Below are 13,793 nucleotides of genomic sequence, written 5' to 3'. Positions count from 1 at the left end.
CAGCAGCAGCCCAGAACCACCACAAGCCACTCCCCAGATGGAAGCTGCAAGAGGCAGCTCCAGAAGGTGACACATGGTGATCTGATTCACCTGCCACTGACTCAGGCCTCAGCTCCCACTGCCCACGTGGCCACAGCCCAAATTAAAGCTCAGAGAGCTCGAAAAAATGCAGATGCCTCTCTCCCTACCAGTTCCCCTTAGTGACGAGTAGGCGGGTCTAATTTTAGCAGAGAAGACACTTAGAATATGAGAAACAGAAGGGACTTTGAGATCATCTCATCTTGTGGTTCTCAGCTCCCACTGAGCATCAAAATCATCCAAGGAGATTCAAAGATATACCTCCAGAGATTAGGATTAGTTGGTCCAGGGTGAAGCTTTGATATTGTCTTAAAGTTCCCAGGTGAATCATATGTCGAGCCATGATCTTGTCATGCCCCTTCATTGGACAGAGGAAGCTGAAGCCTAGAGAGGGGAGGGGACTTGCCCAGGGTCACGCAGTATCAGAGGCATAGTCAGGATCTTAGTGGTAGGTCCTTGGGTTTCTTGACTCCTGTAAGGGCTCTCGTGTTTTCTCTCTAACTAGAACTCATGTCTAACAAATGGTAAGAGGAATAAAAAAAGTCATTAGCAAGTATTGACCAAATGCTTACTGTATTCTGGAAGAAGTGAAGGAGAGGTGATTTTCTTTCTTTGTCTTCTAGGGGAAGCACACAGTCCTCTAGGGGAAGCACACATGTACTGAGACATCTCTAACATCATGCAGACTGTGTGCTGTGATAGGGACACCAAGTGCTATGGGAAAACCAGCAAGGAAGAGGGAGGAATCCAGGAAGACTCCCTGGAGGAGGAAGTGTTATTCAGTCTCTAAGGACTGGGAGGTAGAGTTGTTAGGTCAAGTTCAGGATGCTCAGTTGGATTTGAATTTCAGATAAACAATGAATAGGTTTTAACGTAAGTAGGTCCCAAATACTGAACAAGACCTACGTATACTAAAACATCTTTCATTGTTTATCTGAAATTCCAATTTAAATGGGTGTCTTGTATTTTTATGTGCTAAATCTAGCAACACTGCTAGGGGCGATTTCAGCAGTAGACATTGCAAATGAAGAGAGAATCACTAGCAGAGGGGGTGGCATTGGCAGAAGCAGGAGAATCTACTGAGCAGTGACCAGAAGGGGTGTCACTAGAGCAGAAAGGGTATAGGGGAGGGACAAACTATGCAGGGCCAGCCCAGGGAGGGCCAGTGAAGCCAGGCTCTGGGGTCACAAGCTGCACAGTCGCTGAAGTCCTTCCCTGCCCTCTGAAGTCAGTTTTCCAGACAGCCGGAGTAACAGTCACAGAACTCGAGTCAGCAGCTCGTACCTCGCTCAGGCTTTCACTGGCTTCCCAGGCTATACCTGGAAAAAGACATCCGAACTCCTTATGCCTCAACCTAGAAGACCCTGTAAGATCCAACGTGGCCTATTTGAATAAAACCTACTTCTACGGGTGGTTTTGAGGGTTCAGAGGGATGGTGTCAGGTAGTGCTCTCCATCTTGACTGCTCTTTGAAACCACCTGGGGAGCTTTAACAAAGGCAGGTGCTTGACCCCCTTTTTTGGGATTGTGGTTTAATTGGTCTGAGGTAGGCCTGGGCCTCAAGAGTTTCTAAAGATTCCCAAGTGATTCCAATCCACACCCAAACCAGAATCACCGACACAAGGCAGAGTCTCTGGCCCGGAGGGAGCGCTCAGTGGGTGGGGGTGCTGAGCCGTCTTCCGTGTGTCCATCTACATCTCTGTCTCTACCTCCTGATCTTTCACTGCCTGAGTCTAAGGCTTTCCCACCCACAGTTCCCTCCGCCCAGAACACTCTACCTCCCTTTTCTCAACTTGGCCAACACTTACTCATCCCTCCCATCAAGTCCCTCTGTTTCGTTCTCCCTGAACTTTTCCTTTGCAACACTCACCGTACTCTGTGCTTATGTTTTTAATTGTGTGAGTACCTGTTAGTGGCTCTGTCCCCTAGCAGACTGTAAGGTACATGGACAGGACCCTGTCTTTCTTGTTCTCCGCTCACCCCCTTGCCCTCAAAACTGGACACATGATGCCGGCACTCAAAAAATGTTGAACAAATGAATGAATTAAAGAACGGCTGAGCACAGGGGCGATGCGATCAGATTTGCATTTCCAGAAAGACTTTCTGGCTGCTCTGTGCTGAATGCTGTGGGGATGGGGCCAGGACACCAATGACTGACTATACAGCTGTGCCAGTACAGCCCAGAAATGATAGGGCCTTAACCAGGACGGAGGTGATGGAGTGGGAGGTGGGACCAACGAGACACACTGTTTGGGATGGTGTGGACTTGGTGGGGGATTGCCATTCGAGTGAAGTTCTACCCTGAGGGACAGGCAGGGTGACAGGATGGAAGCTGATCCAAAGCAAGAGGCTGTTGCTGAGAAAGACGAGTTCTGTTTTGGCCAAGTTGGGTCGGATGTGCCCGTGGGACATCAGGGGACATCTAGGAATCTGAGGCTGTCTAGGCCTAAAGGAGTCTAGGCCGGGGATAGAGATTTGAGTTTCACATAAATAGAGGCAAATGAGATTTAAAAGTGTTCATGCAAGTGTTTCTTGCCATTTCTGTGAGCAAAAATTTGGGGGATGTGGAATGTTCATGCCTTGGAGGCTCTTCTGTCTGGAAGTGGAAAGTCACGGTTCCTTCCCATGTGCTCGCAGCTATCCTGGGCATGCACACGCTCATGAGCAACCAGCAGTACTACCAGGCCTTGGGCAGCAGCTCCATCGTGAACAAGGAGGGACTCAACAGTGAGTACAGGGCCCTGACCGCCCGGCTTCGGCACCCCGCCCCTGCCCCCAGCGAGGACACCTTGGAAGTGAAGCTGTCCTCATGCTTCTTGCTTCCTCTGCCCACATGGCAGAAGTTTGACATTTTACATAGCCAAATCTACCCACCTTTGACTTTTGTTCTCCTGGGATTTGTGTCTTATTTACAAAGTTCTTCTCCATCCCAATATCATGAAAATACCTTCCTGTATTTTCTTCTAAAAGTTTTAGAGGTTGACTTCTTATAGGCAACTTCTTAATCCACCTGGAGTTCATGTTTGTGTGTGGTGTGAGGCGAGAGAAAACTTAATTTTTTTAAAAATGGATATCTCATTGTCCTAACACCATTCTTTGTAAAGTGTGTCCTTTCACCACTGGTTTGGGACTTCACCTTGATCATAAATTTCTACGCATCTACATGTGTCTATCTCTGGGTACTTCTTCCTTTCCAATGTGCATCCTTGTCCTTTCCTGTCCCAATATCGCATTGTCTTAATTGCTCCTGCTCACTGTTCCAAGCTGGCGTTTTGGCCCCAAAAAGAAATAGGGATACCCAAAGAATAATTAGCCCCCTTCCAGAAGGTCGACATATTTCTTTCCCATCTGGGCTTCATTTAATCCTCATAAGAGCCCTCTGAGGCAGAGTGACTGTTCACACTCTACAGATGAGGACACCTATGTTCAGAGAGTTTAGGGAATTCACCCAGTTCTTGCAAGACGTCAAAGGCAGAGTCCAAGCAGGGCCTAGCCCTCCTGGAGATGTCCCCGAGTGCTGCCACCACCTCTTTCAGAGTGTCCTTGCGTTAAGGGAAAGTGATCCCCATGTTTCTGTGAGCCACCTCTCTTTTGTGGGTCACTCTAGGTGTGATCAAACCCACACAATACAAGCCTGTACCCGATGAAGAACCAAATTCAACAGACGTAGAGGAAACGCTAGAGCGGATAAAGAACAACGACCCCAAACTTGAAGAGGTTAACCTCAACAACATCCGGGTAAGTCCCTGTGGGGTGGGGGAAAGCCACGTCCATGTCACCCTGGTGCAGACGGCCCAGGCATGACTGTGCAGAGAGAACAGGGCCCTCTTGGGGCTCTCAGTGCTTCTGGATCGGGAATAGGAATGGGGAGAGTGTAAGCATGCTCATCCCATGGTCCTGGTTTTTTCTGGAGAACTGGCATCAGGCCCTGGTGTTCACCTTGGGCCCACCCAGCTTCAACTCGGGAAATCTGCCGCTTTGTACTCAAAACACAGAGCTTTGCTGAGATGAAAGCATGAGTCACACACACAGGGCTGCACAGGATCTCAAGACTGGAAAAGCCCAGTGTCCCCCAGGCTTGTGGGGTAACCCAAGCCCTGAGAGGGACCACTCCAGAACCACTGCTGCTGCTGCTGCTGTATGATGCGCACAGTCAGCCTCTTTTTGCAGCCCTGGGAGGAAGATGTCAGCCCAAATGATGGAAGACATATTCCAAGCTGTCAGCCATATCTCTCCGGATGTTTCCCATGTGACCATCAAGGGCAGAGGAGGGACAGATGGACAGGCAGCCCTACTATGGACAGGCTGCAGGAGGAATTCAGAAGCAGGTCCAGCTGCCTGTCCACCTGCTCAGCCCAGAGGCCAGCGGGATTCGTTCTGGGAGGGTGTGGGGGTAAGACAAGAAGCGGGCCCCTCACTCCCCAGATCCTCTTTCCTTTCTTCTCCTCTTTCTTTTAAGTGGCTGCCAGCCCTGTGGCACAATCAGATTGGAAACCTGTGCCTGCAGTGTTCTCCTCCACCTGGCCTTCCATGCTGTTCTCCCACGGGGAGCTAAAGTGACGCTGTGAAATGAGAGATTGTTAAAATACAGCCAGGGTCTCTCTTGAGTGCCTCCACTGTTTGTTGTGTGCCCAGTGGGAGACACTGGCACAATTCAGAACTGTGTACCCTGGCAATGAATACTGGCTTGGAGAGTGTGGGGATGTGGAAACAGGCCACAGCTATGCGTCTTTGCCATGGGGTCTCAGCAAGGGCACAGCCCTCTCCAGGCCTCAGCTTCCCCTCTGTACATGAAGCAGTTGGACTAGATCAGTGGTTTTCACCTGAAGAAATTACAAAATATGTGCCAGTGCCCAGACCTACCTTCTCTTGAGATTCTGATTTTATTGGTCTGGGGCGGGCCTGAGCATCAGAATTTTGTAAAAGTTTCCCAGGAGCCTCTGATGTACGGCAGGGCAGAGATCCTTGGGACGGATGTCTCTTAGAGATCATCTGGTGCAAACCACCTTCCCCCTCTACCCAACCTCTGTCAGAAACAGGCCCAGAGAGGGGAAGAGACTCGCCCAGAGTCACAGAGCAATGTCAGAAACATTGCCACTTGCTGGGGTGGAGGCCAAGCCCCTGTCTGCCCCGCCACCCCCAGGCCTGAGTCCTTGGCACCACACCCCTCTGCACCCACTGCCTTGCTTGTTTCTTCCCCTCCGGTCTCTATGCACACAAAGAAAGAGTTGTGGATCCTATCTGAAATTTTCAGAGAAGATTTTCTCAGTCTGTTTACCGAAAAGTTTCCCCCAGATCCCAGCCATTTTGGGCAGAGCCTGGGAACAAGCAAAGCTGAAAACCTTTGGCCATTTAGCTCTTTCGGTCAGACACTTGCTAGGAATCAGGCAGCATATGTGAGAGAGTTACCCCCCGTCTGTCTGCCCAACCTCTCTCTGGTGGGGGCTGCTGGTCACTGCCTGCCTTTCTCTCTGCAGAATATTCCCATACCAACCCTCAAAGCATACGCAGAAGCCCTGAAAGACAATTCGTATGTGAAGAAGTTCAGCATTGTGGGGACACGGAGCAATGACCCTGTGGCATATGTATGTACCTTTCCGTTCTGCTGCACTGAAGGTGAGGGGCATAGAAACACAAGGGGTTGATGTGTATAGCCTCAGGACTGGCCAGATTCCACTGAATATGGTGTGGTGTAGTGAAAGGCACTGGGCTAGAGCCAGGAGAGGAAATGGACAGAATGGCCATTATCCAGACACCATCTGTACATTATTCTAGTTAATTTCCACGACCACCCCTGATCCCAGAAGTGCAGGTTCCCCTACTTTGCAGATGAAGAACCTGGGGTGCAGGAGGCTCAGGCAACTTGCTTTGTCCAAAGTGGCAGGGCAAGCGAGAGATGGAGAGGAAATTTAAAAGCAAGTCACGTGGACCATAAAGCTGGATCTCTCTCCATTCAGCATGTCACATTTGGAGTAGCAATCAATTCTTTTCTGATTTTTAAAATAAGTAGGACAATTTCCTCCAGTATTTTTGAAATGATAAAAATAGCTCATAATCCCTTATTGCCGCCAGTGGGAAACCTCTGGATAGATGACCGTTGACCTCAGAAGATCGCCAGTGGATCCTGAGCCTGCCCATGGAGACACAGCTGGCCACGCCATATGCCCTGTACACTGCTGTTTCGTGGATCAGAAACCAAACACATCTATGCTGGCACTCAGCTCAGCTCCATGAATATTATAGGACATTGACTCTGTGCCAGGCTGACACCTGATGTCAGCTGGTTCACACCGGCATATCCATTGTCAAATACTGAGATGCTCTGGGCTGGTTAGTGCATAAGCCTACCAGAGCTCTCTAAATGTCCCCCGTGGCCTGTCCCTAGCTCTCCTCCTAACACGCCCCCATTTCTCTTCTCCGATCCAGCAAACACAGAGTTGACACCTGGCATGACAGTGCCTCTAGGACCTGCTCAGCCACCAGGTGTCCACTTGGATCAGCATGGTGCACTTTCCTACTATTTGTTAAATATTTTGATTATCAGCCCCAGGCAGGCCTTCCCTGGGGAGCAAGAGGAATGCTGTGGAGAGAACACAGACTGGGCCCCTCTCTTCGGGAGGGTCCAACCTCCTCCGGGTCACAGAGAGAGCTGATATGCCATCCTAGGGGCACACAGCAGGGGTAGCGAGGGAGAAGTGATGATTTTAAGCAGGAAGACTTCCTGGGTGCTGAGTCTTGTGTAGGGTTTCAGCAAGCGGGAACAGTGGAAAGGGTGGTCCGGGCTCAGATCATCCTTTCAGACAACCAGGGCCCACCGATTGTGCATGTCGGCCTCTTAGATGCTGCTGTCTCCTTTCCTCCATGACACATTGTCTGCTAATTATCTCACTTCCTTCAGAGGCTCTGATTGTCATCTGCACCCCTGGCTGAATTCCTCCCAAAGGTGCTGGGGGCCACCTGAGCTCCTCTCCTCCCATTTGCCTGGTCCCTTGCCCAGTGGGTGGTTTCCCAGGCTTCCTTCTCTGCTCTCTGCTGCTCAGATAAAGAGAATGATGACTCCATGGCATTTCAACGGCAAAATAGAAGAGACAAATGGGGAGTGTTTAGGAAAGTTGGGACTCCACTAGTCACTCAGTGAACAGTGACTGAAAACCTACTGTGTGCTGAGCACTGTGGGCAGCATTTTCAGCCCACCAAGAGTAGATCGTCTAATGGTAGAGACAACACCAGTATAAAAATAATCTAAACAGAGGAAAACAAGTGCCATGAGGGAGGTTCTAGATAAATTCTATGATGTTCAGGAGGACAGGCCACAGCTAGCTGGGGATGTCGGCAAAGGCTCTCGGAGAAAGGGACATTGAGAATGGCCTTAAAGGATGGGGAGGCTTCGGACAAGTGAAGCAGAAAGGAAAGGGCATCCCAGGTGGCAGGGACAAGAGGAACAAAGGCAAAGCGGTGAGAGAGCAGTGGGCATGCTGGAGGAACTGGGAGTAGACTCACCATAAGGGAGCAGCGAGAGTTGAGGCTAAAGAGAAAAGTAGATCTAGGTAATAGAGGCTTTGGATGTAGGCTAAGGAGCAAGGAATTCTCCGGTAGGGGCTTGGGAGCCACGGCAGGTTGGAGGGGAGGAGAGATGCAGTTTTGGTTGGTGAAAGAAGTCGTAGAGATCGTCTTGTCTGGTTCCTGGCTCAAAAAGCATAAATTTGCAAGGGGCTCTTGCTCCCCGCAAGGCTCCATCAATATTTTAGATTCTACCCAAGAGGGGCTCCAGCCTTGCTTAGGGTGACTCATGGGTACCTTCACTTTTCTCCTGTGACTCAAGGCCCTTGCTGAGATGCTCAAGGAGAACAAGGTGCTAAAGACACTGAATGTGGAATCCAACTTCATTTCCGGAGCCGGGATCCTGCGCCTGGTGGAAGCTCTTCCATACAACACTTCTCTAGTGGAACTGAAGATCGATAACCAGGTAAGATGGCCAAGGGTACCTTAATGTCCTTCACTATATGAGGTTCACCATTCTGCACTTTCCTGCATGCTGCTGGACGTAGCAGATGCTGTTGATCATAAAAGCTCCGGAGCCCAGCTTCAGGGGACCTTGCTCACCTTCCTTCTTCATCATTCCTACCAAGTACTTTTCCAGCTTTGGCTTGTGTACCCCTACTCCTTACCCTTCTATTATCCAGTAGAAATGAGCTCCCTACAAGACCTGTTTGTTGGGTTTAATTCTCTTCTGTGCTGCACAGGACACATCTGTTGCACAGATCTTAATAAACCATTGGAGTCTTCTTCACCAGGCTAAATACCCCATTTTCTTCAGTCACCCCCTACTCAATGGGTTTTTGAGTCTCCTTACCATTGAGGTTGTTCTCTGGGCAAATTCTAGTTTGTCTTTATCTTTATGGGGTTATCATTTCTCTATGACTTCTGTGGTGCAGTCATTTATTTCCATGTGTTTAGTGTCTACTATAGGCCAGGCTCTGTGCTATGCTCCTGACACCCATCATCTCTGATCTTCCCGGCCACCCTACAGGATGTGGGTATCATCTCTCTCAGTTTGCAGGCAACTTTCTCAGGGCCACCAAGTTCGTACTTTCAGAGGCAACATTTGAATCCAGGTCACTGTGACTCCAAACCCACCCTCTTTCTGTTACATCACATTGCTTCTAATGTTAAAATGCTTTCTTCATTAGGGAACTTTTTTTTTTTCTGCTGAATTGTCATGTAAAGATGTGCATAGGAAAAACTCTGGGTGGAAATATAACAAAATTGTAAATAGTAGTTATCCTTGAATGAGATTATTTATACCTTTCTCTTTATTGTAAATGATAACAAACATACAGAAAAACACATAGAACTTAAATGCACAGCTTAATCACACCAGGCATGTAACCTCTGGCCAAGAGCTAAAGCATTACAATCCTCCAGAAGACTTTAACAGTCCCCTCCTAGTTACACCCCTTCAGAATTTCACAGTTTACTTCCTACTTTTTATATCTTTGTGTCTTTGCTCTTGCTTTTCTCTCCCACTGGAATGTCCTCCCCTGCTCCTACTCCCTTCTCTGCCTGGAGAAATCTTCCTTTTCCTTCTGGATGCAGCCGAAGCCTCTTATTCTCCTAGTGGTGTTCTAGAGCCAGCTTGAACCAAGAGTTAATTGTGTGCATCTCTTCTGAATGCCCCTTCAGTGATGGCCCAGCAGCACCTTGAAATTGCCCCTAATGGATGTATCTATACTACAGAAATTGCAAATACTACAGATCCAACCTGTTTTGTTTTGTTTTTTTTTTTTTGAGAGCCACCATGCCACTGTCTTCTCCCATCCCCTAAAGAGAGTTAGGTGCTGTGTCTGAGTCATCTCCATATCTCAGTGCCCAGCTCAGAACTTGGCGCCAGAGTGGTGCTTGGTAAGCAGGGCTTCCCTGGATGGTTGTGCATGTTGTTCACTGCACAATGATGTGGCAGGGGATGAAATCCAGCCCGCGTTTTGCTCTCCCAGCCTTGGTGCGGGGCTTTGTTTACACAGAGAAGGTCCTTTTTTTTCTAATTCACATAAAGAGACCACATGAGCCTGCAGCAGCCCTATCATGTGAATTTGCTGCATTGGACCCCTTGCATGTGTCACATGCCAGTGGCCTTGCTGCTGCGTCGCCCATTCCTGGTTCCTCCCCACCCCCACCTTTTATGCCCCTCCCTCGGCCATTGCTGACCCTGCTTTACTGAAGTCAGGAGGAGCACAGCAGATGGAACAATGGCATGCGGCAGGCTCGGCAGCAACCCTGCGTCAGACCCTGGGATTGGCTAGTCACATGACTCAGCCTGGCAGGGCAGGGAGTTGTGGTCCACCCAGAGACAGCTGAAACCCAGCTCCTGGGGGCAGAATGTTGGCTAAAGATGGTCCACAGCACTGGCCTCAGGTCACTGTGGTGGCAGGTGGCAGGGAACAAGCTGCTCACCTTTCTTCCCACTACTGTCCCCTTAGAACTCAGAGACTGAGCCAGTGCTGACCATCACTTTCACTCTGGCTGAACACCCTGGTGTCAGAGGGATCACTTCCCTGAGCCTCAGCCCCACATTTGTAAATGGGGCTAATCATCTCTACTTCTTGAGAGATGACAGATGTAAAGTATGCAGTCGTTAACTTTTTAATTACTCCAAAGGCGATCTAGGGCGTTCACATGTTATTGTAGGAGTCAATTAATTGAGCTGATACCATGAATCCATTACATCATTTAATGCTCACACAGACTGTGAGTATCACAACCCGTATTGTAGATGAGGAAACTGAGGCCCAGGCAGGATACGTAACTTGCCCAAGGTCACACAGTAAGTAAATGGCAGGAGCAAGATTCGAACCCAGGTCTGTGTAACTCCAAAGTCCATGAGCTGTGCCTGTCTGGGCTCCTGAAACCTATTGTAGTTTCATGTAGACTTTTCTCAGCTGTCCCTTTCCCTTTGTACAAGACCAAAGCACTCTCACCACCTGCCTCCCATGATCCTGGGAGCCTCCGCTTTGGTCCATTGTCAGAGTTCAGTGAATGCCGGTTACACCTCAGGGTTGAGCTGGGTTCCATGTGTGAATGAGGCTCCAGCTCTGCCCTCCAGGGAATCTATGCCGCATGAGAAGACACGCAAGAGCAGAAATGACCATCAAATGATATGCTCCAGCAAGGCACAGACAGTGTGCCTGCAAGTCCACTGGAGGGAGCAGTCTCAGGCAGGAGCGGGCATCAGGGAGGACTTCTTGAAGGAGGTGGAGTTTGAGATAAACCTGTAGACAGTATCTCAGAGGATGAAGCAGAGGTCATGTGCAAGGAACCATGTGAACAAAGAGGAGAGAGGAAAGCCATGGAGCCCATTCAAACATGACTAATAGTACCCCCAGAGGAAGGCCAGAATGAGATTTGGGAGTCCAAGGGGCTCCGAATGGGTAGGTTGAGGGAAGGTGGACCGTGGCCTGTTCTGTGCACCAGTCAGAGTTGTGTTCTGGGAACATGGTTCCCAACTGGTTGGGAGAGGATTGGGAGCAGGGAGAGGCTATCAGGGCGGGGGAGACCGGCGAAGGTATCATGACCTCCCAGAGGAGGCTACCTGTGGGGAAGTGCTCCCGTATGCCTGGAGACTGGATGGGACCTGGCTGGGGAGGAGGAGGGCAGGGCTGAGGCTGGTCTTGGGGAGGGGGCTCTACCACCCAGGCTCAGGGGAAGGCCACCCCCACCTCTCACAGTGCATCCCAGGAGGCCTGAGCATGGCCACTGCCTCTCCTCGGGTGTCCCAGCCCCTAGGCTTTTGCAGAGTGTGACAAAAAGGTGATGAGTGACATTTGATTTATTCTTCATTCTTGGTTAGTTGCCAAGGTCTTCAGAGACTGCAGCTTTCTCCTCAGCCCTTGTGCCTGTAACCTGTGTCAGTGAATCTCTGTTCTCCTTTTTCCTTATACGGCCAAAGAAAGGGTGACACGGAGCCTCCCAGGCTGGCTCAGGACACAAATTTAGGAACCAGAGTCTGAGGCTGTTTGTTTACTTAGCCAGTCTATTTATCTCAGCACTGTTCTATTGCCGCCTGAAGTCGCCCTGAGCTGGCAGTGTGGGTGCGGGTTGGGGTGGGGGACAGAGGAGCCAGACCTGGAGCTGAGGGCACTGAGAAAATGGCTACTCTAGCCCTCCTTTCACAGGTGGGGAAACTGAGGGTCAGAAAGGGGATGGGATGTACCAGAGGTCATAGATCAAATGTCAGAGCCAGGTTGGAGCTGAGACGTCCTGCCTTTCAGACAGGCTGCATTTATGGTTGGACAAAGGAGACCCCCTCAGCCCCCAGGGAGCAGGCTTTACAGATGGGGTGCCTGTAGGCCCCGTGGATCCTGCGGTCACATCCAAATGGTGGTTCTTTGCCCCTCTTGATTCACCCTTCCCACTCCCAACAGAGCTCCCTTCAGCAGGCCCTTCCCAGGATGCTCATGGCACAGGGCACACTCCCTGTCCCTCGAAACAGACCAAGCCTGAAAACATGAGCTCCCCCTCCCCAAATAAAGAAACGTGCAATGTCTGGTGCTATTGGCTGATTCCAAACGTTTCGTTCCAATGTTTGACCGTGAGGATGTGCTTAATATGTTAAAAAAGAAGCTAAAGGAAGTGGATTGTGTTCTCTTGTTTTTCCAGATTGGATTATTTTCCTAGTGGAATTAAGTTTAGAAAGAAAACAAAAATTGCACTGGAATAGGATCCTGAAGGTTTTCACACATGGCGACAATCCCCTTAATTTTAGATTATGCACTTATGGCAGCCAGCTAATGCTATTTTAAATGAGGCCGAATATACTTTTGGTTTTGTAAAAGGAAAGGAAAACACGCTTGCAAACCAAGACAGCAGTACTTTTGACCAGTCGTGTTCACTGTTTTATTCCTTATACATCTACATCCTAAGCAGCAGCTCGGTCTGCGCATCATTTTTGCATCTGTAGTCTCATTGCGTATTGAAGTAATTCAGATTGGAATTATTCAGCCTCCATGCGAGGATAGATATGTGTCACTCACTGTCCTTTCCTCTAAATGCTAATTATGTTCTTTTACTGATTTTACTTCTCAGGGAAAAATAACGTAAAGTCAGTAGAAATGAGAGAAAAAAATAAGATGTAGAGCAGGGTTCCTCAAGCCCTGGGCCACAGACTGGTACCGGTCCATGGCCTGTTAGGAACTGAGCCGCACAGCAGATGAGCGGCAGAAGCTCGAGCGAAGTTTCATCTGTATTCGTAGCCATTCCCCAGTGTTAGCATCACCGCTTCAGCTCCACCTCAGATCATCAGGCATTAGATTCTCATAGGCCAAAAAGGTTAGGGACTGCTGATGTAGAGAAAACCCTCTTCCTACACAGATCATGACAACAACTATCCATGACCACAACTATCTCACACCATGTCAAGTTTCCATTGGAGGCTGCACTCTGTTCTAAAAAACCAGGAGCTTTCCAGACAGGAGACAGACTGACTTGTATTCAAATCTCTGACACTCGAAGTCAAACAAGGGATCAAGACCCAGCTAAGCTCTGTCATGTCCTTGCTATGTAACTGGGAAAAATCACTTAATGTGTCCATACCTCAGTTTCCTCATCTATAAAATGGGAAAAATACTGATACTCAACCTGGTAGGGTTGTTAGAAGATTTACTGTGTTGATCTCTTAATCAACATCTGGCATATAGTCTTCTCTCAATAAAAGGGAGGTGATATTTCTGTTGTTATTTATAGAACCAGTGGGTGGTAGACAGGTAGGGTGGGAAAGGTTGACCTCTGGGAGACAGATTCTGGCTCGTGGAAAGAACAACTTACTAACCTTTCTTTCCTTCTTTATTCCCTTCCTTCCTTTCCTACTTACGTTTACTTTTTTACTGAAGTGTTAACTTACATATAGTAAAGCAAAGATGTCTTAAGTGAGAGCTCAGTGGATTTACACATATATATATACCTATGTAATTCCCACTGAGATCAAGATATAGAATGTTTCCAGCACCCAGAAGGTTGCCTCATGCCCCCTCCCATCGATGCCTCCAAATGCAATCATATCCTGCTTTCTGTCACCGTAGATGCATTTTGCCTGTTCTGAAACATCATACAAATGGAATCACATGCATGTGTTCTTTTGTGTCTAGTTTTTTGCTCAATATTATTTGTGAGTATATCAGTTATCTATAGCTGTGTGACAAATTATCCTACCCGCCCCCCCGCCCC

General features: G+C 48.9%; 1 protein-coding gene across 1 annotated transcript in view; it reads left to right on the top strand.

Annotated features, from left to right (window-relative positions):
• Window positions 1-13,793, top strand: part of TMOD1 (tropomodulin 1) — a 59,852-nt gene that overhangs the window by 32,488 nt on the left and 13,571 nt on the right. Inside the window, 4 exon segments of the mRNA XM_006911551.3 lie at window positions 2,715-2,804; window positions 3,685-3,815; window positions 5,555-5,662; window positions 7,900-8,043. Coding sequence (XP_006911613.1) covers window positions 2,715-2,804; window positions 3,685-3,815; window positions 5,555-5,662; window positions 7,900-8,043 — 473 coding nt within the window.

This window comes from Pteropus alecto, unplaced genomic scaffold (genome assembly GCF_000325575.1).
Source record: "Pteropus alecto unplaced genomic scaffold, ASM32557v1 scaffold114, whole genome shotgun sequence".
Lineage (NCBI taxonomy): Eukaryota > Metazoa > Chordata > Mammalia > Chiroptera > Pteropodidae > Pteropus > Pteropus alecto.
Note: the sequence above shows the minus strand (reverse complement) of the source record. Positions and strands in the feature narration are given on the sequence as shown.